The sequence below is a fragment of the Aythya marila genome (assembly GCF_965140915.1).
Source record: "Aythya marila genome assembly, chromosome: 22".
Taxonomy (NCBI): Eukaryota; Metazoa; Chordata; class Aves; order Anseriformes; family Anatidae; genus Aythya; species Aythya marila.
In genome coordinates this window covers 2,053,819-2,080,316 of record NC_139063.1, presented here as the reverse complement: position 1 = coordinate 2,080,316, position 26,498 = coordinate 2,053,819, and the positions used below count along the sequence as shown (strand labels likewise).

The following is a 26,498-nucleotide window of genomic DNA, read 5'->3' as shown; positions in this document are numbered from 1 at the left end:
AGGCATCATGCCTCTTTCTGTCCTTGCAGGAGCCGCAAGTGCCAAGAAGTAGTGCCAAAATTTGGCTGTCATCAGCCCTGGGGTCACTAGGTGCAGCAGTTGGAGCCACGAAACCCTAGGGGTGCACAGCTCCAGGTGGCAAACCCAAGGAATGCCAGGAGGCAGCGGATGGCGCAAGGAAGAGCCCCGCCAGCCCAGCAGCTCCTCAGCAGCCGCGTAGGGAGCTGCCAACACGCTTGAGCACTGAGCACATGGAAAATAATAAAAATGGCTTTGCAGGTGATGTGTCGTGTTGGCTCGTGTGTGTCTGTGTCAGGGGATGTGGTGGTTTTACAGGTGGGCAGCCAAGCTCCACCACAGCCACTCCCCTTCCTCAAAGGGAAAGGGGAGAGAAACTATGGCAGAAAGGGCTCAAGGGTTGAGATAATGACAGGGAAACCACTCAACACTTACCGTGACAGGCAAAACAGACTTAGCCTAGGGAAATTAGAGAAATTTATTGCTTATTACTAACTATGCAGAGAAGCAAGAAACAAAATATATTAAAACATACTTCCCCCATCCACCCTTTTCCACCTCCTCCCCCTTAGCGACACAGAGGAATGGGGGCTGCGGTCAATCTATGGCACATCTCCCCTGCTGCTCCCTCACGGTCACTCCCTGGCCCTGTGCTGTGGGGTCTGTCCCACGGGATGCCGTCCTTCCCGAACTGAGCCTGCGGGGCCTGCCCACAGGCAGCAGCTCCTCCAGAACTGCTCCCACACGGCTCCGTCCCATGAGGTCCATCCCCCAGGAGCAAACTGCTCCAGCACGGGTCCCCCATGGGAGGCAGCTTCCCCCAGCCCCCTGCTCCTGCGTGGGCTCCTCTCTGTGCCTGCAGCTCCGACCCGGGGCCTGCTCCTGCAGGGGCTCTCCACAGGCTGCGGCCTCCTCCAGGCCACATCCCCCTGCTCCACTGGGGGCTCCTCCAGCCATGGTATTGCTGTGCTGACACACCAGGGAGAATCTCAGTTTCCCCGTGCCTGAATTAGAGGGTTGTGTGACTGACCTGCTGTGCCCAGGGGGGCTCTGCTTGTCTGACCTAGGAACAGCGGCAAGAACCCCACTATTTAAAGAGCACGGCACAGCCCAGGCAGAGCCTCAGAGCATGGCGAGGGACTTCATTCAGAAATCCAGCATTTCTGGATCCAGCATTTCTGGATTTTCTCTCGCTGCCCTTGCTGGAAGCCACATCGAGCTCTGTTCAAGGAGGTTTTTCAGGTTGCTGTTTCCCTGTTAACGCATGCTCTCGGGCCAGTTCTGGGATTTTAGGACAGCCAAGAAGATGGGATACCCAGTGCTAAGGAGTCCTCCTGCCCGCGGATGTGTTGGGCAGCACCAGCCCTGCCCAGTTCCCTGCCGGCACGTCCTGGCACTTGGTTTCCTCGCTGGGCAGGAGCAGGTGGCTGCTTTATTTCTCTCTCTGCTTGTATAAAAATGCATTGATAAAGAAAAGATACGTTGCAGAAGAATAAGCAATAGCATGGAAATCGACTGAAAAGCGGGGAAAGCTTGACATTTGAGCGCTGAGCGGTTGCCAAGTTGGAGGACACGCCACCACTGCCCCTCCTTTTGGTTTCGGGGAAGGGGTGCGTGTGACAAATGTGGTGGTTGATCTAATTACAGCCAATCCCAAAGGCTTCAAAAAGGAGCAAAACTCAGTGTGAGCTGCTGTGCAGCCATGCGGGAAAGACCAAGCCTTGCTGTGAAGATATTAAGCTGCTATTTCAATGCTGGCTTAGAAACAACTAAACCCTCCCCCCTTAAAACATGCAAGATTCTGCTTTTAAACTTAGATTCCAACATAATACAGGAAACGAGGATGTACTCTTTTATTAAGGTTAAAGGTTTTTAATCACTTTTCCAGAATACAGATACGATTCAAACAAAAACTATTTCTGGGGTCTCAGTAATTCACTTATTAATACCATACATTGAACTCTATAAATTCTCATATAAGAAAAAAGTCTTTTTAATATAGGTTATGATGCACTGGTGACCTATTTAAATCTTTTGAAGTAACACTTTGCAGCTATATAGCACCTTTCATCACGGGGCTGCAAAGCATCCTACAGAATTTAGCCTCATAATGCCCAAACGAGGTAGGAAAGTCTGGCCAATTTACAGATGGGTACAACCGAGGTACGGATTGGCAAGGGACCAAACATGAGGCTTCAGCTATACAACAGTAGTTACACCTTCACCAGGTCCTGGGCTATAGGACGAGTCCGTGGCTCACCTGGGGATCAAGTCAAGAGCAGTCACTCACACCCTTTTCCTAGACGGAGAATCCTGGCTCCAGCCCTAAAAGACCTTTTCCAAGCATTCTTTTTAAGTTACAAATGTAGAGAGAGTAAAAAGGTCAAAGACTTGTAGACCGAAGGCCCTAGGGATGCTGCTCATCAGTGTATCAAAGCATTGAATATAAGCCACAAAGTTTACCAAGCTGTACTTACGGTGGGCATCGTAGCCTGCATCAATTAAGGCTGAACACGAGGAAGCGGGACTGGAATTTTGTTAATTAAAATCGTGCACTTGGGAGGCATTTTGAGATTCGGTGTTTGATGCTTTGTTTGGCTTGACAGTTTCTTGTAATAAATTCCATTTTTCCCTCCAAGCAAGTGATAATCTAAAATACTCCAGTTTTTGTGTCTTTATTAAAGAACAAATCTTTGCTGAAAAACCATTAGCTTAGTGACTGTTATTGTCCAAAGGAAATTTAAGTACTGGGACTAGAAGAATCCAAGATGTCTGGGTTCCTTAAAGCCTTTACAGCTTATGCAAAAGAAAGGGGGGAAAAAAAAAAAAAAAAAGAAAAAAGAAAAGCAGAGAAATATTCAATAGATTTCAGTCATTGTAATTGTGCATTACAGTTCACTGCCCTGCAGAACACTGCAGCCTCTGCAGCGACTGGTGGTAAACATCCTTGCAGAAACAGGGAATCTAAGTTGATTGCAAAAACTTGTTATTTCTTCAAATCTTGTAAGGCAAATCTTGCAGTCTTGTCCCTTCTACTTGGGAGATAGTGTAGGTTAGCAGCAACTTAATACAAGAGAGCAAATCTTTTGCCTCTGCTCTGTCTGTTAGGACTGTTTCAAATGGATGGCTGCTGAAAGACAAAGAAAAGCAGGGGGAACACCTGTTTGCCGATATTAGCAAAACTCGAAATTCCAATTTGCACAGAGAGTGTGGTGACTGGAGGTTGAAAAGAGCACGTTAAGACTTTATCCGATAGCATTTGTTGTTTTCTTTTCGAAGGCAGCAGCAAAACTATTGCTCGAGGGACTGAAAGGAGTTATTGAGATTGTTACCAAAACCCAGAGACTTTACTGCACATTCAGCAGCACTTCTGTAACCCCAGCACTAAAACTTCGTCAGTGGTGCCGCGCCATTGTGTGAGCATACCCTTAGGAAGCATGAAACAAATGACTTTGCTGCCCTTTCATTTCAAGTCTCGGAGGGGATAGCACTTGGCTGGAGACTACTGCCAGAGAAGTCCAGGGTTTTCTTTCAGATCAGTCATTAATCAGGTTGACAGAATAATTCCTATGATAATTTAGCTTCTTTTTGCACCTAACTGTGACATTCAAAGTGCCTCCAGGTTCCTTCTGTAGTCAGCTGAAGCCAGGAAGGTGCGCACTGCACCGAGCACCTTGCAGAATGAAAGCAGCCAGGAAAACGCCAGCGCTGCATAGGCAGCAGCTGCACTCCAGGAAGCATTTTAAATAAAAATCTCTGCAAAACCCCAAGACTTGCATTACCGGCCAGAACTGCAATTCTCTACAGGAGTATCCTCGGTAACGAGGACACTCTCACTTCCAAACTCTCCAGCTAGACGGCCTGTACAGCTGTGCTGTCATCTCTGCACACTGAGAATTAGAGACGGCTAAACAACGTGTTTCTAGCAGTGGAAAGGCACACAGATAGGTAAGAAACCCTGTCAACAGGAAGCATTACCTTCTACTTGTCTGTCTCGCTCTCATCTTTGTCGTTTCTCTGTCCACACTGAGACTACCACATGATTTTTCTCCTTAAAAGAATCTTTCAAGTAACAAACAGCGTTGCGTGGCTAGCGAGTGATTCAGCTACTTTTTATTATAAACAACTGTGTCAGAACTTCAATACTGTGTATATAACCCACAAATATACTTCAATCATTGGAGATAATGAGTTGACCTTGCAAGTCAGCATGAACTCTAGCCAGACTGACTAGGAATGGCTCAGGAAGTGTCTCGCTCCAGAAATGGAAACTGAAACTATTTGTTCTGTTAAATTACATCACCAAAAGATGCTGCATTGAACCCCTTCTCATCTCAGAGCTATGAAATAAAAGGAGTTAGTACCATGTTTAACAGCATTGCTTACAGCCAGTCAAGCTTAAAGGGATTTAACTCTCCTTGCTGAGAGAACGCGAGGGGCGAAAATCTTTCGTTCCATGTACCTGGAAAAAAATCAACATATGTGAAAGTGTTCATAAAAAACAGAAAGTGAGGGTCTTCAGAGAAGCAAAATGAGTACATTACTCGTAATATACAAATACACTACTTTATTCTATGGGAATACTTCCTGTCTGTTAAGGGGAAACTCAGCTGTGATATCACTCTGCTGACAGCCTCTGCTCCACCCAGCTGAAAGCTGCCCTCCCAGCGCCTGTCCTGCCTCCTGCCCTTGCTCGTTTCCCAGGTAGAGATGTCAGGGGAAGGAAAGGAAAGGGCAAAGGTAACCTGATAAGGACATAAACTGCTGCACTCGTACGTGGGATGCCCAGAAAATACGGTAATTCCTGGATCCTTCCTGCCTCCTACTAACAGTGAGGTTCTGGGCACACCTGTGTGCAACTAACACAGCTCAGGCTTTTTGTTTTTATCCCTTATACACTAATCTCTCCAGAATGATTTTTTTTTTTTCCCCTGAAACATTCTCTGAACCATTCCAATACAAAATACTGTGCCTGCTATTCAACTATTTTAATGTAGCTATGGGGAGGGACAGGTTAGTGTTCACAGAACATGAAAATAACCTACAGGATCACCACTGAACCTCCGAGTGCTGCCACGGTAGGTTACTGAAGGGTACATATTACAGCCAAAATATCTTCCCCCCGGGAGTGCCAAGCCAGGATATGGAGAAAGCAGCATCTTTGATCAGAAAAGACAGACACAGATGGGCTTTGATCAGACAGAATCAGGGGCAGGTTTACTTTTCACATAGTTTTCTGTATTAAAAAATACATCAGTGAAATCTGTTACAGGCAGGGACAGGACTACCGAGTACACAACGTCAATAGACTACTTTCTGATTTTATTTTTGTTAAATTACTTTTGTTACTGCTAAAAAAATAATTAAAAAAAAAAAAAAAAGAAAGGAAATATAATTCAAGGCTGCTGATTTTCATCTCTTGAAATTTTAGTGACAAGATCAAATATCAGACCCCTGTTACAGAAGATGGATAACTGACCAGAGCTAGGTAAAACCCATACAATTCTCTTCTTTAAAAATAGTTTGGGTTTCCAACAAATTTGTGGTAACTCGTCATCAGAAACACACATCTATAGCTTGAGAAAATGGAGGTACAGACAGTATCTGATAATGTCCTGTCCTCTAAACACAACGTGGGAGCTTTTCTCTTCAGAAAGATGCAGTAACAGCCGAGCCTCAAAAAAGTCTCTTTTGCTTTCCAACACTATGACTAAATCTCTTTGGGTGGGGTGGGAAAAAGACACACATGGTAATTTTCTACCACAGTTCTGTTGTCAGAAGTAATACTGCATCCTTTGTACAACACGGCGCGTGTCGCAAAGGTGGAAAGAGAAAGAGTGCGTGTAACTTTCGTTTGAAATGACAAGGCCCTCCAGATTTGCCTTACAAAATAACCAAAAACATAGGAGTAGGGGAAAGAGGAGAAAGGAAAGCTGCCTTAAGGGAAAAAAAAATTTCCGCGCACCACAGTATTTGCTAGATTATAATCAACAGACTGCAGAGCTACTGGGCTAGTAAAGGGATTTTCTGCACATACCCCAGGACAGTCACTCTCCTGTACATAACCCAAAAATGTTTGTCCCGTAACATGATCACTCTGAAGTTTGACCTACAGCACCTCTTCCACATCGAAGACCAAACAGGTAGAGTTAGCTATTAGCCTGGACCGAGAGCTAGACTCTGGCATCGTGTGACCATTGAACAGCAGCCAGACAGTTGTCCGTTTAGACAGCTTCCCCGGCAGATACGCCAGCGGCTTCTGCCTTGCTAACATTTGATCCCAGTTTTAAAAAATATTATAAAAGCGTATGTGTACGTGTATTTATAACGGAAGGTGTCTGCCTGTCTAAATACCACCGCTTTCCTGTCCTCGTGAAGAGCTCCCAGATCTCCACGTGTTCTTTGGCAGCGAGGACTGCCAGCCAGCAGGCTGCGAGGTCACGAGAGCCATGGTCTAGCTCTCCATGCCCGATATCGTCATGGTAGATTTTACACAACCATTTTCCTTAAAAATATCTCACAATTTTTTAAAACCCTAAACAGATGAAGGATTTATGCACCACTCAAATAGGTTAGTTCATCTTGAATTTGTTCAGAGGATTTATCGCTGCCTGCCACAGGACGTTGTTTCTTGCAGCCTACATAGCTTGCCTCCTTCCAGTTCCAGTTTGTACATCCGCTGTGGTTCAAAATATGCCTGTAGGTGACATTATCTTGGCTTATTTAATACACATTTTTCCAAAGGCTGGACGTATTCACAGTTTGGTGCTTCTGATGTGTATTCAAAGGAAAATACCCCACTTCAGTTAGTCTGATAACTCAATATCAGAGTCCTCTGATTTGACTTTGGCAAGTTCTTCGTGTACCTCCCTCACCATAAGAATACGTGTTAACATGATGTCCAAAGTTCCTGGGTCTATTGGCAATGTGGAATACCACATGGGGCTATTGGGTACACAGGAGCGCTCAGGTTGAAGGTAAAATACATCACTTCTCTGCTTCACACTTTCAGAACTGTCAACGTAAAGAAAGGAAGAAAACATTACAGAAGGCGGCTTTAAAAGTCCTAGTCACAAAAACTGTGATGGAGAAACAAAGAAAATGAAAGTTACATTGAGACTGCAACACCATGGTTGAAGCAGTATAATTTAAATCTTTTTCTTTGTGATTTGGTTTCCCCCCTTCATCTAGTGAGCATTTAAGTTGTTTCCAGGTTCTCTAAGTTGTTTACAAAGAAAATCTGCGTGACTTCTTTATAGACATGGTTCTTCAATCATATTATCATCCAATTAACAATACTAGAGTCCTGGTATGATTGACAGATGCATCTGACATTTAATCTCTGAATAAAACAGGTTCTAATATTCTAGAATTGCCGTGTACTTTGGGGCAATGAATATTCAAGTACTAGCAAAACTAAATCCTAGCTTGCCTGCTCATGCTGCAGAATTGTGAGCCCATCTGCTTCCAAGACTGACCATCAGACTCTGAGGCAGCTTTCGGGTGCTGGTAGGAAGAGACCAAGTCCTCCAGAGCAGGAATTCCTCCTGCTTGGCTTTGGAGTATTCACATTAAAACAGCAAAGTGAATTTTTACTGCTGCTTGCACCACTGCAGGGGCTCTGCAGGAGCTATGATATACGATGAGGAGCATGGAAACGTTTTCACAGCCCAAGGACAACTACCAGCTTCTAATGATATGCAAGTGAGTACAATAAAGATAAGAAGAGGGAGACAAAGAGTCAGGACAGCTGCTAGGCATGCCTTTGCCTAAGTAATGGGACTATTTGTAGTATGCTCAGTAGGTGCATTTTTGAGGGTGATTTATTTGAGTTGCAGCTGACACTAATGAGATCCTGTTTACTTTTTTTGGGTGTATTTTCTTTGAAAAGAGAACACCATACCTGCTCAGTGATCTACCTAAAATTTATACAAAATGGGAAAGACAAAATGATTGATATCTATGTCCTTGCTATATAGCATCATTTCTAACTCCTAAATAAAGTAAATCTCCCATTTCAGCAGGCAAAAGCCATCAGCTTTCACAAGGAACATGATGTCTGAGGGGGGATACTTGCCCAAATACCTGTTCTAGTCTACATACAGATCAAAAATCAAGTTCCATCACTTACCATTTTGACAAGTAAAATTCATAAAGTCGGACCGGACACCGCAGGGGATTATCTGTATTTTCAGCCATTTCCACTGCTGTTGAAACCTCCTCATCTTCATTGCGTTTCCTTTTGCCTACAGATAATTTATCTGGACACACAAAAATGGCATCACTGAAGTTCAGTGAAGAACAGCACATTAAGAATAAGATCCAATCCCTTAGCCTAGCACCAGCCTGATGCAACTGTGCAACACACAGATGCATGCTACTTGTAGGGATTATCTGTCGTTCAAAACCAAATACAAGTCAACTGCTTTGATCTGCTGGATGGGTAAAAGATTACAAGCTATAGGGTGTCCGTAGCCTATTCCTCTTCTAGAACTAGCATCTAGCAGAACAATACGGGGAATATATTTTTTTTCTTAATAAAGGACAATTAATGTAACATATTGGAACGATTAACTGAAGAAGCTAATAGTTTCATGATCCCACTTGATACCCTTACAAAGTCACTTCACAATGGCAAACAGCATAACTTACAGGTTTTCAGTTAGAAGTTGAACACAACAATCTTTCTAATAGATCCTACCAAAATACTCTCTGCTACCCCTCTCAGGATCAAACACTTCCCTTTTCAAAACAGCAAAAAATAACTGCAAATGAAGAACAGTATTTCTTGGCAAACATTGGCACCTATTTTGTAAGTTTTTACTGGATGCATTTGGTCCATCAGAATTTACCCTTAAACCATCCTAGAGTGAAAAAATTTAAACATGTGCAGGGTGATAGCAGAAATCAAACTACCCATAGCTATGCCTACTCTATAACATGTTTTTCTCCCCAGCCCTTTTTAAAGTAAAGAAAAGACAACACAAATATAATTGCAGAAATTCAAATGATCAGAAAGCATTCATTTACCTGATTCTACCTCTTGTTTTTGAAAGGGTGGGAAAAAACGTAAATATGTCATCTTAGTATTATACTTCAGAGTCCGGGTGCGTCTCATAACATGGGCAAAGGATAGTTTCAGGTGCTCACTGACATTCTTTAGTTGGAAGTATTTGGTGTTGAAGAATAGAAGTGTGTTCAGTAAAACTATAGGGGAATATGCACCCAGCTGTTTACATTCCCATAGGTGTTCCTCTTCAATTCGTGAGAACATATAACCTAGAGACAATGGGCAAAAAAAAGAAGAGGGATATTTATGCAAGTTTAGGGCAGTTTCTCATATTCAGTTACAAATAAGCAGTTTTTAAGGACCACTGGCAATCTAGCAGATTTTGAGAATCTTCCCAAAGGAAGTGAAAGCATCATACACGAGCAGGGTAGGAAGGCAGAAATGAGGTAAATTATATAGGCAGATTCTGTCAAAGATGCATATAAGTCCCCTTTCAGCTCACCTTGTATGTGAACGACCTGCATATCAGATCAAATTCAGACCTATCATAAGCAATTGTAACATAAAATCAAGAGCACTGCATGCATGAACCTAAGAGGGAGCGTGGAGAACCAAGCTGTGGAACAGCATGATCTTCCAATACCTGAAGAATGGAGAGAAGGATATAAAGGAAGATTGCACACATCAACAGAATCTCACTAAGTTTTAATTTCACTGTATTAAACCAGTCAGCCAACTGCAAAAATTCCTAAGGCATGGAGCACGAGTTTAAAATGTACCATCCATACACAAATAGACCATTTTGATTGTTGTAAGTTAGTTAGGAAAGGAGAAATGGAGCCTTACGAGAGATTTATTGTGAAAGAAAACTCCACTATATATCATATTACATTGTCTATATTACACTATATATTATATACTGTCTAATATTATACTATATATTATACTATCTGTAAGTAACTGGGTTATTTCTCTACTGATAGAAAGTTCAATTTCTAAACGAAAAGTCAGTTGTTTGGAGTTGCCAACATCACTTAAGTTTTGGTGGTACTCTGAAAAAGATCTTGCATACTTATATTACCAGTGTCTGGCTTTATAAACAGCATGATCATATTTGAAGACCGATTAAAAATACCTGCAGAATTTGGGAACTCTTATCGTTGGAAGTGAGCAAGTTGAGAAGAACTTGGAATTGAGGAGTTTAGACAAGTCTTCAATGATTTTTTAATGTGGTCCTCTGATTTATCAGAAGTTTTTCCTATACTGATATGATATATACAACTAGTGCAACTCTACATGGAACTTGAGGTGAGTAACTCATCTCAAAAAGTACACACAGTTCTGGCTACCTGTATTCAAAAAGATTAGCTAAAACTTGAGGGAAAATAACTCGTGTTTTGACCACAGGAATAGGAAGCCTTTCTTTCAAAGGAGCTGAGAGACTGATCGGAGGCAAAGACATATTTAAGTGTAACCCATAACTGGAGACAGACACAAAAGCCATGATTCTAGTCTACTATAAACAACTGCATGGTGGAGAAAGAGGAGACTAATGTGAATGTCTCAGACCACATGCTTCTTCATGGCATTGAGAAATATTAATTTCAAATAAGGTTTTGTCATGCAGCTACACAAAATAAAATAATTGTCCTACCATTTGGAAGAATTGTAGGTTCCCAGATTTTCAAAAGTTTTGTAAGTTCAATCATAAACCTGGAATAGGGCTCGGTAAAAATGTTATCTATTCTACCATTCTCAAACAGGTACTACGAGAGAAAAAAAGGAAGACATACAATTTATGATTACATAACATTGCAGAGAAGATACAGGACATCAGATTCTCTTCCTTTCTCATGTCCAAGTGTCTTATGGTCCAAAATGCTTTGTTGAAACCTTTATTAAGATATTAAATAAGATTTTCTACAGGGACTGGGACCTCCCTGGTATGAAACAAGAGGTCTAAGCAAAAATTGTTGTTACTATTTCAAGCTTTAGAGTTCTTTTCTGAAAAAAATCATCATCTAGGTATTAACTATTCTTGAAAAGTCTGCATATACAGCAGAAGAGGTACTGAATACCCTTCTATTGAAAAGAACTTCACATGCTAATACTTTCTGACAATAGATATAGGCCCAGTGCTAGGCTGCTGAAACAGCTCAACTTACAGCATCAACATAAAAGTCCCTTAAACTTTTGTCAAGCAGCAAACAAACTAAAAAGTTTTCTAGAGACCACAAGTATGCATCAATAAATAAGTCAGAACTGGAACACAAAAAATGCTGATAGACCTTATCAATGGTACTTTGAATTCTAACTCCTACATTTTTTCATGTGTAGCCAGGAAACAAAAAAAAAAAGTAATTCCTTGCCTAATCAAGTGGTAGGTTTTACATTAGAAGTAGCATTTGATTCTTTATCTCCAAATGATTGTTTAAGGAAAGGAACAAACAGGCTATTCTAACAACAACAAAATGACCCTAACAGTAGTTTAATGAACTGGGAGTTTTCAAGAGAAGATAATATTATCCTGGATTTGTTCTGCAGCTGTTTCAAACTGACCTCTGCAGGCAGGTAGCAAGGACTCTTTACATTGCTCTCAGTATTCATTAAGTACAATGCTATTATTCCCACTGAAGGAGCCACTGAAAGAGCACAGCCTTTGCTGGGTATCTCTTCCAAGTAAACTTGTGTATTGGAAGAGCATTGTGCAGCTATTTTAGATCTAAACCGATTAATTACATAGCTAATTCTTCTGTGGAACCTCAGGTTTCTACAAATCTGTCCTATATATGAAAAGGATAAACAAGGTACCAAACCAAAAGATTTGTATCTAAATAGAAACACCTTGCCCTCCAAACCATATTCCTCCCAAGTACACAAGAGGCCTATTTACTCCGATCAAAACAAGGTCCAGACTAATTAGCCAAATAAGAGATTAAGACAAACTAAGAATGAAGCACAAAACAGATACATATTTGCCTCTACAAAAAACAAGCAGCTACTTGGGACTGTGGATACAAAGCATAAAAAAAAAAAAAAAACAAACACCAAAAGTTTTGATGTTCTCAGCAATATCCCAGTTCTCTGAGTTACCTGCTGAATTCCAAGGCACAGGTATAAGATACTATCAGGATCATATTTTTCTCCATTTGGTCTCCGCACCTCTTGAATAAACTGGCACAAGCCAAAACTCAGTTCAGCAAAAGTGCATGAGAGAATGTCCTCCTTGACTTTCACAGGACGAACTGTGGTGAAGAAAATTATTATGAAAATTAACTTAATTCAACGGATTAAATCTTTACATAACCTATCTCAAACACAATGTTCCCCGTCTGACTAAACGTGTGAACTATTTCCTATCTGCTGGCTAACAACTGAATGTCTGTTTGGCCAATAAAAAAAAAATCAGCAGTCTGTATAGCCAGTAACTGAGTAGTAAGTCTACTACAAAAGCCGTAACTGAGTAGTAAGACTGCAGGTATTTAAAGTTAAGACATTTAAATTTTCAGTTAAGTTCATTGAACCCAAAGATATGGCATGGCAATGGTAACATGTACTCAGGCTGGAGATGTGGGGTTGATAAACTCAGCATCACCTTTATAGCTGGACTCAGGGGAATCCTGAGTCAGAAAAAGATCTTGAGTATTTCCTAGTAGTTCTGGATATGAGTTGAGAGCAGCATATTCGACTCCTTAAAGGGAGAAGGAATGAAGAGTTTAAAGGGCCATGGGATTCAGAAAGGGAAGCAGAGTAAGCAGAGAATCGATCAAAGAATCCACAGTGAAATTACTCGGCTTGGCTGCTCCACACCTCACACGAGTGACTGCTTGGGACTGAACAGGAAACCTCTCTGTGGGGGTTGACAGAGATTCCTGGAACTGTCTGTAATCTCTCTTTCATTAGCCAGGAGAAAAAGATAGTAATTCATATGATTGCTCTTCTTCTGGGAAACAAAAACCAGCTGTTCTCATGTAATGACAACAAAAATTCCAAACAAGAGAGGAAAATGCAGAGCTCGTTTCCCCTTTGGGATCTTTCTTATATAAGCTTTGCCACGCTTAGTTCTTTACATTGCAGGGGTATTGGATATTATTTGCTCTCTTCCAAACTGTCCCCAGAAAGCTCAGTTATAATCCTAACTCAAATTCTCTGCTGTACTCTGAAAACTTGCCCACAAACCTCTCAGTGCAAACATGTAAGACACATCTGAGACCAGGGAAAAGGGGAGTTAGACAATGCCAAGCCCCAGGACTGCTGCACTTTTGTAAAAATAAATAAATAAATAAAAAATCCATAATTAGAAGAACAAACAAAAGTGACATTTATATTGTCAGTATTAGCTATAATCCCTTTGAGACACTAGAAACAATTAATCCCTTCTAAAGTTATTTGTAAGCAGCGTGCAACAAAGAATGGGTACACCTCTGGAAGGTTTGTTTCCATCTGCGAGCCTGGAAATAAAGTATTAGACTTTAAGACTGGCATACAGTTTTTTAAAGCAAACAGTTACGCTGACAAACAAATACTTTGTGAATGTGTTAGGTACAGATGAAAAAGATGGGGCCAGGTTCGTGTAGTCAGCTTAGAACTATGGCCTGGTAATAGATCAGTAAAGGCTTAGCAGCTGCATAAAACATCTGTTCTAGAAATGAGGAATATCTGCATGCAAATGAACAGAAAGGGCAGGTTGAAAGGCTAGCATTTGTAATGTTGAAAAGAAATCTGATACTTTAAAGCCTTTTTTAAGAGGAAACAGAGCAATTTAGAATTTAATAGCTGAGATTTTTAAACACGTGAAAAGGCAGACATAACATGATACGCTGTAAAATCTTTTCTCCACTCGTGGTCATTTCAAAACTCGCTAACTAATCCTAATTTTTTTCTTGAGAAACATGTGATACCAAGAGCTGCTCAACTAATTATTTCTGTTTCCACAGATGGAGAAAAAGTTTACCTGAAAACTTCAGGTCCCCTTGTTCCTCCTGTGCGTTTTTCCATTGGACCCAGTTCTTCCAGGCATTTACCCCATACATATACTTTAGGGTCATCCCAGAAACAGAGCAACCTGGGTAGGAGCCCTGCATCAGATTGCGGGGCTCTACAGAAACTACAGACTTCTTCCGTCCCTACGGGAAAACAAACAAAGCAAAGCAAATAAAAGCTCATTAAGTATTTCATCTATGGACGCTTAATTTGATATCACATAAAAAAAGCAGTGCACTGACATAAAATCCTGCTGACAGAAGGAGAAGGTATATATATATATGTATTTTTTAATATCTGGACAAGCATTAGCAACACTGTACAGAAAAGGTGCAACAAATTATAGTAATTCTCACTGTGATAAATATGCACAGAAATACATTCCGCTACACAAGAAAAATTACTTCTTTGCTGTAGATTATTACACTCCTTAAAAACAAGTATTTTGCAGTTGCTGAAACGATAAATATTCTTTAAATGTTCTTTTAAATGTTCTGCACCAAAAAGAAAAACAAAAAAACATTTATTCTACCTAATTGTAGAGAAGAAAAGAAAACGTTGCATAATGTAGCAAAACAGGACAAAAAATATACAGCAGTTAAATTGAATTCTCATTTTCACCCTAGAGCATATTTTTTACTCCTGAGAATAAACATGCACATAATGTTATTACTTTAAATGCAAGGAACTAATGTTCCACAAGTACTTTCTTACCCGTCTTTTTGGCTGTGGGAAGCCATCTCTGTGTCTCCGTCTTGCTCGTGAACGTGACTGCAAACCCAGTCCTTTACTGAGAGGGTCAAATGAGTCTGAAGTCAAATCAACACCATTAAGAATTTAATTGTATGATTTAACATGCCCAAGTAGAAGCGTCACTTAAATACTACTGAATATCCTAAATAATACTGAATATCCTATCCTTTTTAGGCAACAAACCTACTTTCTGTATAAAGAAATTTTCAGAAGAGGAAAGAAGTCCTCCCCCAAGTAGTGGATGTACTTATTCAGGCAAACTTATATTCTTCTGCACCACTAATATGGATTATACCCAGGGACACAGAAGTGATAATTCAAAGAAGTCAAGCAAGACTACCTGCTAATCCTGTTGGTGGTTCTGTAGAATGCTGTCTTTAAAAATACCAGCAATATTTAAAAATCACAGTAACTTTTAGGAGAGCTGATATATTACTGCTGCTTCAAATACCCAGTTTTACTAAATGACAGAAACAGACTACTGCCACAATGCTTACTCAGAAAGTTGTGTGTACTTTTATACACTGATGCATTTTTCTTTACATTATACAGACCTGATGGAAAATCTGCCTCCAGGTCCTGTTCCACATCACCTTTGGAGAACTGCTTCACTTCTGGATCTGGTTCTGGCAGGGCATTTGATCGTAAGGCATAGTGATTTAACTCATCCTCCCAGCTGTGTGGAGTGGACACTGCTTCTGATTCTAGATCTCCACTGTAAGTGCTACCTTGGTCTGTAAATGAGAGTGATCAGATAAACCACATGCTGTAAGAAAGGATAGGCAAAAAGAAGAGTTTAAAGAGAAGCTACAGCAGGATCAAAGTGCTTTTGCAAAAAAATCCAACTGACCTTTCTCAAATATCTTGGGGTCCAAGAAGAGCTCATGCTCAGACGTTTGAGATCCTTTAGAAAAAGAAGGAAATATGTATCTACAAATGACTGACAGCTTACATAACTAATACAAAATTTTGAATGCCAAAAAATAACATATTAAGTCATAGTACTTCCAAAAATGGTACAACTTCTCCTTTAATACCATTCTTCTACCAATTCCCTACCTAGGTCATGGTGTTCTAGAAAAACAGAAATACAGAATTAACCCATATTTGCTTTTCTAAATGCTTCCATCCCTCCACGTTTGTTATTGGAGTCATCTGTAGGCAAACAGGGTATTTTGTTCATTTCTTTTTTATCTTGCTCCACTTTTATTACACAGGATGATCACTATCCAACACATTCTAACCTGCATCACCCTCCAAGAATCCACTATAAAAAGCTTGATAGGAAAATACTCTTGTAAGAAAGCTCTGCCTTCTTGCTTTTGACTCCTTCTTCTGCTAGAGCATGATGTACTTATCTGGAGATTACTACTGCTAGCAACCTGCTACTGTCAACGTAAGTCAAATCAGCACCTAGGATCAGGGAAAGGGAATGCAAAGACATTTAAAGTACTGCTCAGTATCTGATTTGGGTTCTATGCTAAGCATAGCTCTATTGAAAGTTGAATGAGAAACCTCTGTGGAATTACAAAAGCTTCAGAAATGTGCAAGCATAACCAGCACTTGTGGTGGAACTACCAAAGAAGAGTAAATTATTCTTAAAAGAAAAAAATAATGGAATATTTATATAGATTATCTCCAAATTACCTCCAAATAGGCAGTTTAGCTTTTAAAATAATAAATAATAAAAATCACCAAGTCATGACATAAGAATTGCAGCCTTTTCTAGCTTGGAACTTTACCTGCATGAAACAGTCATTGTGAAAATAAATGTTGGTAGGACAACAGGACCATGCAACATGGCATGAACACTTGGGAAGCAGCCAGTATAGTCTCTACATCTATTTCTCTGTTTTTCGTGATGAGAGGACATCCATCACATTTAGTTTCCTTTTAAAAACACCACATACCACCATGAGAATGTGTTTTTTCTTTCTCCTCATCTTCTGCAATCATTTCTGCCATCTGAAGGAGATCAGCTTCAAATGGATTTGTGGGAATCTTATCCTTGATATCCTGAATAGTTTCAATGATCTTATCAGCATTATCCAGGGTAGTTGGGAAAAGCATTGGAACTGGTACCTACACAGACATGCAGAAATTATTAGACCTTGTTTGGGGATGAAGGGAAACAACAAACACCAAGGGAAGTTCTTCTCATTTAATCTTACTTATATTTTAGGACTATATGTAATTTTAAATAAATCCAAACTGGACAACCTTCTTCCTTTCCACAATAACCCTACAAATTGGTGGTTTTGTTTGATAATGCTTAATTAAGCATGATGTGATAAGGAAAGAAATGGCTTCAAGGACTCCAAATGCCACTTGAATGACTAATCACAAAATCCAACGGCACTGCTCTATGCCCTGTTCAGAACCAAGACTGTAAAACCAGTTCTCCAGTGAACATGAGTGTAACTTACAGGTACTGGCATCCCAAGCGGAACTGGTGTGTACTGAGTGTAGAGGTGAAGGGGTACTGGCACAAACACTGGTACAGGAACAGGTACCACAATGATTTGGGGTTGAACTTCTTCTTCTTCTGTTATGTTAAAAACAAAACAAAAATGGTTTGACCATATGACCATCCCGTACACTTCAGAGTGTCCATTTTAATTGTTTGGAGTTCCACTACGGGTGACTTCTGCTTGTAACTCAGTGGGCACAGTACCACATCTTTGTTCAGTCATCTTTCACTTTAGCACTGTTGTAACAAGTATTAATACTAGAGTTTGGAAATAAACAGCACTCTGACCATATACATGAATGCTGGAAGGGAAGAGAGAGGAAATAAATACTAAGGTCTGCATCCAAGTAAATGGTGTGCTATTGCAATTATCTCGCAACTAACTAGAAGACCACACAAAGGTACCATTAAAAAACAACAACAATCTTCCCACTTAGCTTCATCTCTCCCACTGAGATGTTTACATCAAGACTTGATACTCCGAGCTCCTTCTACATTGGCAATGATGACAAAAGCACTCCTCAATTGCAGTCTTGACTACATAATAGCCTTTGAAAGTGCTTCAGTTTTCTCCTGGCCACAGAGAGATCTTAGGGTAAATATAAATCTAATCAAATGCTCTTAGAACTAGTGAATTAATTTCAGAAGTTCTTATTATCTGTATCTAATAATTAAAAGAAAGTGAGAATTACAACAATCTTTCAGACATCACACACTTCATGAAAATGAGTCTGCTCTTGTGGCTTGAGCTGGAAGAGCTAAGAACTCACAAATTCTGTCCTGAGAAAAACAAGTTCCCTCCATAGTTTTTGCACATCACTTAACCATCACCCTTCATTCTCCACAGTTAAGATGACTGCAGAATACTAAAGATGAGTTAAAGCCAATCTCAAGATTCATCACTAGAGCAAGTCCAGAGGAGGGCTACAAAGATGACCAAGGGGCTGGAGCACCTCTCCTGGGAAGAGAGGCTGAGGGAGTTGGGGTTGTTCAGCCTGGAGAAGAGAAGGCTCCGAGGAGACCTTACAGTGGCTTTCCTATACCTAAAGGGGACCTACAGGAAAACTGGGGAGGGACTGTTTGTCAGGGGGTGTAGTGATAGGACAAAGGGGAATGGCTTCAAATTAAAAGCGGGTAGGTTTAGATTAGATTTAAGGAGGAAATTCTTCAATATGAGGGTGATGAGGCACTGGAACAAGTTTGCTCAGAGAAGTTGTGGATGCCTCATCCCCAGAAGTGTTCAAGGCCAGGTTGGATAGAGCTTTGAGCAAAGTCCCTTCCAACCCAAACCATTCTATCATTCTGTGATTCTTTGATCACACATGAAGCTTTCAGCATTTTAAAGACCAAATATTTTACATCTGTAAGGCAAACTGAAACTTGCAAAGACCATATAATAACCTGAAAACTATTTAAAGTTTTAAAGCATATTTAAAAATATTTTTGTTATATAAATCATTTACTTTCACAACTGCAATACAGACTTATATAAAATGGGTTGGAGATTAAATACATACCTGTCTGGCATTCTTTGTTTTGTGTATGAGGTTTGCACGAGGTGGCCTTAGTCTGTGTGATTGGCTTGCACAACAATGCTTTGTTTTTTAGAAGCCTAGGTGGTTGTGATGATGGTAGTTTTAGGGCATCTGTCTGAGTACTAGCCTGTTTGGAAAAATATAAATGAGGGCAGAGTCAGCACTGGTTGTAGTAGGATATCATAAGATTAGTATTTTCATAAGATTAATATTTGTTCTCTACTATGAAAGGTCAAACGATTTAAAACTGTCTTTGTTGATAAAAAAGATCATTTAAAACTATTGTAAATAGAGCTTTTTTGTTGTTGTTGCTAACAGTGCAGACAAGAGATCTACAAGAATGTTTGGTTTCTGTAGTCAAATAACTTCTATAAACTTTTCATCTTAGAATTTTACGGATGGTAAAGACCTAAAAAAGTCTTAAGGTACTTTTGATGACTAAAATATTGGGTGACAGATATACGCAAAAAAAAACTCTTAGTAAATCTATACAAATCCACTGAAAAAGAATACAAATAAAAGATGAAATACAAATGCTGGCAATACCAGTGTCACCTCCTGATTATACACAGACTGACTACTCATGCTTGTACTAATTTCATGTCCTGCAAACTGTAATTTTCAGTTGTGCATTCATGTAACAGAATCAGTTTCATTAGGGAAATGCATACTCTAATCCATAAATGACTTTTCAGCTAAAGTAAGGGTGTCCATCTCCCAGAAACAAAGAGCTATATAATAAAAAAAATATTATATATTCCAAAAGAGTTGCAAAATCTCTCAAGAATTGGAACTCCAGGAGTCATTCACAGATAAGAAATGACAGTGATTCCCCATAGCTCCGCTACCAGGCTGACAGGGAGTGGGGAAGAACAGCTAAACTGCAAGAGCTTGGTAATGTCAGCCCCAGCAGCCCGTGCTGGTTCCCTTCTGCTTGTGGCAGCCCTTCCTGTGGCATCACATCCCACTTCTGGCCACAAAAGGTAGCCTCAAGCACATTGCTCGAGAGCTAGTCATCTGAAGAGCCACGGTTTGACAACCTGTGTCTTAAAACATCAAATCATTCCGTCAATGGACACAAGAAGACTTTTATACCATACAAGTCCATTTAAAAAAAAAATACATCTGCAAATTGGATAAATTTTAAATCTCAATCACAACCAGGAAAAGCAGTTACAAAATTAAGGTGCTAAATTATTGGATACTTTACTTGTTATTGATACAATCTGGACGAAAGTGAGAAAAAGAGTCTCTTGTAAAACTTACATCTCCTATTATTTTTGCTGTCACAGTAGGGACTGCACCTGTGAAGAAGAAAACCATGAAGGATTAGCTTGTGTACTTATCATCAAGGACCACAACGTATACTCTGCCAAGGTCCAGAAAAAGAATTCCCCTTAAGCCTTATTCCCCAGTCTATGTAAATAAATTTAAGTCCTTAATTATACGTAGGGAAAGGAAGGACAAAACCACAACCTTCTGTATCAATGTGAAGCATAATGAAGAAGTGGCTGGTGTCCTCAGTGGAAAAGATCCCTGAACAACTACAAACATCCAGGAATAGAGATTTAAAAATAGAGAAATCACGTTCAGTAGTCCTACCCTGTAAAACATTGTTGGAGTTAACCGTAGGCTGGGCAGCAGGGGTACTTGCAAGGGACACCACATTTGCTATGACAGGGGTTGAGTCCTTCCTCAAAGAAGGTGGGCCTGACGAGGAAGCTGGTGCCATAGAAAGGTTTGCTGGGTAGAATGAACAGAAAAAAAATAAAATAAGCAACCACATAATTTACCAAGCAGCATTTTAGAAACAATACCCACCCTCCAACTTTATCTCCAGATGAAAAAGCCTGCTTTATGAGAAGTGTACATAGCTGCCGAACTGCAGGTTTTCAGTTTAAATAGGACTTGGCGCCATAAGCAAACTTAAGCTGTTTTCCAGTCACTGAAACATTTCAGAAGTTCATCACAGCATGAAAGTGGTTTTCTATCTCTAATAGTATGTGTATTACAGCAGCACTCATGAGACAACAGAAGTGGATGCCTCACTGTGCTCAGCACCATACATCTGTAGTATAGGACACAGCCAAGATCCTAACACATAATGAATGAGGTCATTTTTATGAGACTCTCAGGTAGAGGAATTCTCAGGTTCTTTCCATGTGAAAGCACCATAATCACATTTCACCAAAAATAGTGTTCTGAGGCACTTTATTATCCTGGCAGCCTCCCGTTCAGAGAGATGCCCAGTTTTACAAAGGCGTGGAAAGTGATTGAAAAGTTAGTCCTTATACATAATCTTGAAAATCAAAGCATAGGTTTTCTTTATGGGCAATCTCATTTAATATCTGTGGAAGTTTGAAACTACTTGAAGAAAGCGAGATACCTAAAACTGAGCCTGTTCAACAACAACAGGTATGTACCCCAGTAGAGGATGTCTCTTAAAAATTTCAGTGAATTGAGTTTCTAAATAAATACTCCTATCACTGTCACACACACCAAGAGGTAATACCATTCACGTCCTGTTTTACCTGTGTTGTTTGGGGGTGGAGGGTCAGAAGCATTTTGCTGATTACAGAACATCAGAATACAAAGCAGATTGCAAAAATGCTTGATCTCCCCTTGCCACTTCATGGACTCACTGAGTTTACCTTGCCTCTTACAACCATCACACTTTGCCATCTAGGAAAACAGAGGGAGGGAGAAATCAAACACACGTAAAGAGCAACAAAGAGTATCTGCATACAGACCTCTCCATATCCTGCTCAGCAAAAATAGAGTAAAGAAATCTGTAAGAGTGCATCATTTTCATAGCGTAACACAAAGCAGCAGAACAGTGAGTGTTGTGTTTTTTTTTTTTTTTTTTTTCCACAAACAATATTAGGTTTTCTTTATATAGGAAACCGGTACTCAGAAGTTAAGAAGGATTTACTCATCTCTCACATGTATGTAACATATGCATGTTTCATGGACTTACAGGTGAACTACAGGCAGTTCACACAGCTCCTAACGTTCAAAGATTCTTTTGCCAACAATTTTATATTCCAGAGGATGCTATGTGAGAATATTACTTACCTGGTAAAACAAAACTGTGAATTTAGACATGCACTCCTCTGAGCAGAAATCTTCCATTTTCCCCCCAAAGTGATTCTGGACCAGTTTGGGGGAAGTCTGTAAACAGTAACTGCACATTTTACAGTGGGTTCCCCAGCGTTTCCCCAAGTCATGTTTATAGAGCAGTTTACAACCTAGAAGAAAAACCAGCAAAACAACAAAAGCAGCCTTCAGTATCAAAATGATATTTGTTGGTCATTTCTAGTTCTGAAATTCAGTTATATATGTAATCATTGGTTGAAACATACCATTAAAACGAAGTCTGAATGAAGTTACAGGTTTCCAGACTTAAAATCCATTTTTAAACCTAAATGATTTGTTTTTTTTTAGTATCACCAGACATTTTTGACTTGGTTTATCTGAGAGACAGTCTTACCCTTTCTTACCTTCACTACAGAATGTCTTATCTATGCCTGAGAATCGCACTGTCTCCTTGATAATCTTCTCAATTCTGCAGTATTCACACAATGCTATTACACTGCTCCTCTTCTTATATTCATCACAGCAGGTCTTCCCACAAAACTGAAACATTTTACCCTGCAACACAGCCAGAATGTTTTGGTTTCAATGTTTTAGTGTTTCAAAACCTGGATATTACATTTAAATAGTTAATAAAAACCCAGAAGCGTATTTATGCCCTTGGAAATTAACAATTGACAGCACTAGCAAGTAAGTTTATTTAGCTTTTCAGCAAGAGCAGCACCATTTTCTGCAGAAAGCCCTCACTGGTGTGCTTTCTCCAGGAATTATAAGAATCACCTCTTGGACCAGAATCAGTAATGTGCTTATCTAGCCAAGCAATGGTGTGGTGGTTCTTTGTTTTGTTTCTGTTTTTTAAGATCAAAGTGTAAATATCAATATTCATTTTGATAATGGTTAAATGATACCAAAATCAGTATCAAATTCCTCTGTAGCGGGTTACAGCAAGCAGTAGAGCAGCACTGACAGACCACAGCACAAAAATTACAATTTATTGTGTTTCTGATTGAGAAAGATGAGCTTGAAAAGCCCTAGTCTTTATTACCTTGTAGTCAAGCAGTTCTGGTTTGGTTGCAAACAACCTGTTACAGTGCTGACACCTGAGTTTTACAACAGTGCGGGCAAAAGTGACTTGTTGGGACTGGGCAGCCAGCCTCTGTAGACCAGCTGCAGCTGAACTGCTCACGGAGCTGGGAGACACAGTGGAGGTGGTGCCACCTGCTGATACTGTTGCCCCCGACGGAATGCTTACAATGACTTGACCTTGCGATAGGGGTACAACTGAGGAGTTCATCCCTGCAGGCTTGTTGAACAAATTCTGCAGGAAAGCAAAGGGAGAAAGAAACCTTATTTTACAGTATTACATAATTTACCCAGCATCCCAGATACTTATACCACCGATTTATGATTCTATTAAGCTAAGAAGAAATCCTAAATGTCACACCTGAAAAGCTACTACACAACTGTAGCTGCAAAAATTGCGTATGCTCCCATCTGACATAGCCAAGTGATACTGAGGGTTTGCTGAAGTTTTACAGCTGTTGCACTGAACTTGAACACCTGAGAGTGAAACAGAGAAGAAAAAGTGGTTTATGCAACACTGAGTCATATTGCAGATAATTTTGCACTGTGCATACAAAAACAGAGATTCTGAATGACAAGTTGAAGTACACACAGAAGCACAAGACAACGTTTCTTCAGATTCAGAAGCAGACACTGCAGCTGCAGTGCCTGTTGCTTACCAGATCCTTTAATTAATCTCTCAGTATCCCTAGAATGTCAGTATGCATTTTTCTATTTTACAAGAAAAACAGCTGAGAACACGTTTGCCTAGCTCAAAGCAAAATTAGGCAGAGATAGCTAAGCTAATCACCCTGGAAAACGGGGGCAGAAGAGTCACAGTGATGGTATGGCTTATGCCCACACAAGTGGATTTATCTAGCTGGTAAACCCCCCAGCTTCACTTACAAGAGCAGAAAATAGGTTAAGATTTATTGTCATGTTTAAGTGCTATAAAAACAAAGCTAAAATGGCTACGCTGTCACTGTAAGGTTTATCTATGTTAGCAAGTCCTTATGTTTCCATCTCAGCACCTTTCCTTAAACAAACAAACAAAAAAAACCACAACAAAACCACTTTCCATACCCCAAAAAAGAATATAAGCCTTACTTTTAAGACAAATTAACTTTGGATATAAGCTATGTGACATTATGCTTCTAACAGAGTAAAAGAATAAAGTTACCTGCAGAAGTAACCATTTTCACTCTGTATGCTGACAAGCAGTTAATAGAGCAAAACAGTTCAGTTTTTCCTAAGTTATTTGTGCTCTCTATCATCTCGGCCGAAGATCTCAAAGATTTACACAGTGTGCAAGGTGTAATTTTAGCCGACTTCTGTGGAAACAGGAAAGTTGGTCATTCATTTGAAGTTTATTATTTTTATTAACCAGGAAAATAATCATGAACACATAAAACGTCTATAAAAATGAGAGCTAGCATACTTGCAACAGCACGTATGTTACAGCTGTATTATTTTTGATGCATATACACTTATTTGAGTTCTGCTTGTTATATTTACACTTTGATCATCTGAGATGTGGACACTGTCATTCAGGGTTAAGTGCTACTTATGCAGGCCAGTTTGAGCAGTACCAAGGCTGTTAAGACAAAGGCCTCCAAGTACAAAATACAATGCGTGTTGTAAGAGCAAGTATCAACCTTTAACATTTTCACTGAAAAGCAACATTTTGCTTGTGACTTAACATATCAGCTATGTATGTAAGTGATATTACTGCTGAGCAGATGAGAAAACAAAAAACACAGATAAGCAGGTTCCTTGAAGACACATTTGGTGGCAGAATGGGGAACAGATGTATCTCATAATAATCACAGTTTTCAATCTGCGGTCTACAGAGTACTTTTAAGAAGAGACAAAAAGCAGCTTACCTTTCACAAACATTTTTTCTGTGTTTACACCACTGAAAGGTTTTTAAGATCTTTAAGTGTGGAAAAAAGCTTTGAGATCTATTGCACTAGATTGTTTCTCTATTACAGCCTTAGAAATGCACTTTGTTCTATAAACAGCTATTTCAGTCCTTCACAGAAGGATAGAACAGGGTATAAATTTCTAAAGGATTTTAAAAAACACAAAACCCCATAAATGATCGGAATGTATCTGACAACCGAGTTGAATGCTGGTTAAAAAAAAATCAATAAAAAATAGATTACACTTATTCTAATAGGTTCTGAACGCACTGGATTCCCAAGAAGACTAACATATATGGGGTTTTGATGTGACACGCAAAAGCAGCAAGAAATCCCTCTCCTTTCCAGCTTAATTTAATTTCTGTATTTGCTTCAGATGATAACTAATGTTGTAGGTAGTTTTCTGGATGAAAAATTTTTATCAGATTTTTTTTTTTTTAATTCACTACGCCCTTCTTGGCCTAAGTGCTCTGAATAATGGGGCAGCAGAGTCAAGTCACAGAATGTAGTTACAGCATCTTATCAAAAGGCAATTTTTTCCTAATGTAATTGCATTAAAACAAGTCAGTCAAAAATAAACGAGCTATCACAATAAAGGTTCTTTCAACTGCTCAGTTCTTTAAGAGGCACCATTAAAATCAAAATTATAATATTAAAAATTTAAAAACGAACATCAAAATGATCAACTAATTATTACTTTTCCTATCCACTTCGTTCAAATGCCACAATTTCAATAGCTGAAATGAGTCAAAAATGAAGTGTCCTCTCTTGTCTTACTATTATTTAACGTACCCACATAAGGTTGTGGAGCATGTCTGAGACAACATATTTAGAAAGCTGGAATTTTTGGAAATAATCTCTTCTTCAGCGTCAAGAAGGATCTGTCATAGTGCGAGATACCCTACAGTTAAATTACTCTTAATTTTTAAGGATCCTCAGGCAGCTCATGAGAAACTACACTACTGTAGTACAGCACAGAGAATATCCAGAGAGCATCTCAACGAACATCCCAAAAGAGCTGTGCTCATGAGGTTTGTGTGCTTTGTCAGATGATGGTCATCTCCTGAGAGGCTGGCCTAAATGTGTCACAGTCAGTTGTTGCTGAGTGGTCCCACTGTATCTTCTCTCACACTGGAGTACTCTGGTAGCCTTTTCAGTGGTAAGGGAAACAGAGCAATGTATCCGGGCAAAAATTAAGCAGCAAGCAACAAAACGAGTATCTCAGACCAAGTTTGCAACTGAAATAATCACCTAATAAACCAAAACCTATTTCTTAAAACACCCAAAATCTAACCTAAGATGTACTTTTGATATTGTGTCAAAATATACCTGCTTGTACGCTGTCACACACGTTGAACTGCAAAACTTTTTTGACTGTCCCTCTATTTGAAGCATGTGACATTGGCCAGACCCACTGTAGCAGTAGCCTCCACAATTCTCACAACAGTTCATGGTCAAGTTATTAGCTGAGCGGAACTTGGAGAAGCAGGCATCACTGCAGAGCTTGTGCACGACATTCTGGTAATTCACTTCATGTCTAATCTGGAAGAAAAGAAAGAAAATATAACAAGAGTAGAAACATTATCTAAGTTCATCCCTAAGATAGCGAGTTCCCTGATTTAAAGGGAATTTAAATGAAAAATAAGTTTGTA

The 26,498-nt window shown here is 39.7% G+C and overlaps 1 protein-coding gene across 9 annotated transcripts in view; it reads right to left on the bottom strand.

The window, feature by feature from the left end:
• Positions 1-1,881: 1,881 nt before the first annotated feature.
• LOC309886492 (zinc finger MYM-type protein 4) overlaps positions 1,882-26,498 on the bottom strand; it is a 45,275-nt gene continuing 20,658 nt past the window's right edge. For 6 of the 9 annotated variants that reach the window (XM_082777420.1, XM_082777418.1, XM_082777422.1 and 3 more), the window contains 21 exons: positions 26,176-26,388; positions 24,105-24,255; positions 23,307-23,422; positions 22,908-23,180; positions 22,270-22,420; positions 21,845-22,017; positions 21,301-21,451; positions 20,372-20,512; positions 20,036-20,073; positions 18,752-18,896; positions 17,191-17,309; positions 16,675-16,846; positions 15,615-15,668; positions 15,319-15,498; positions 14,726-14,820; positions 13,983-14,154; positions 12,122-12,273; positions 10,683-10,794; positions 9,049-9,297; positions 8,150-8,279; positions 1,882-7,032 (listed from right to left, as the gene is read on the bottom strand). In XM_082777420.1, the coding sequence (XP_082633546.1) occupies positions 6,825-7,032; positions 8,150-8,279; positions 9,049-9,297; positions 10,683-10,794; positions 12,122-12,273; positions 13,983-14,154; positions 14,726-14,820; positions 15,319-15,498; positions 15,615-15,668; positions 16,675-16,846; positions 17,191-17,309; positions 18,752-18,896; positions 20,036-20,073; positions 20,372-20,512; positions 21,301-21,451; positions 21,845-22,017; positions 22,270-22,420; positions 22,908-23,180; positions 23,307-23,422; positions 24,105-24,255; positions 26,176-26,388 (3,195 nt within the window). In that variant the 3' untranslated portion in view covers positions 1,882-6,824. Of the gene's footprint in view, positions 7,033-8,149; positions 8,280-9,048; positions 9,298-9,530; positions 9,672-10,682; positions 10,795-12,121; positions 12,274-13,982; positions 14,155-14,725; positions 14,821-15,318; positions 15,499-15,614; positions 15,669-16,674; positions 16,847-17,190; positions 17,310-18,751; positions 18,897-20,035; positions 20,074-20,371; positions 20,513-21,300; positions 21,452-21,844; positions 22,018-22,269; positions 22,421-22,907; positions 23,181-23,306; positions 23,423-24,104; positions 24,256-26,175; positions 26,389-26,498 lie in introns of those variants that run through there. The other 3 variants (XM_082777419.1, XM_082777423.1, XM_082777424.1) reach the window with 3 other exon arrangements.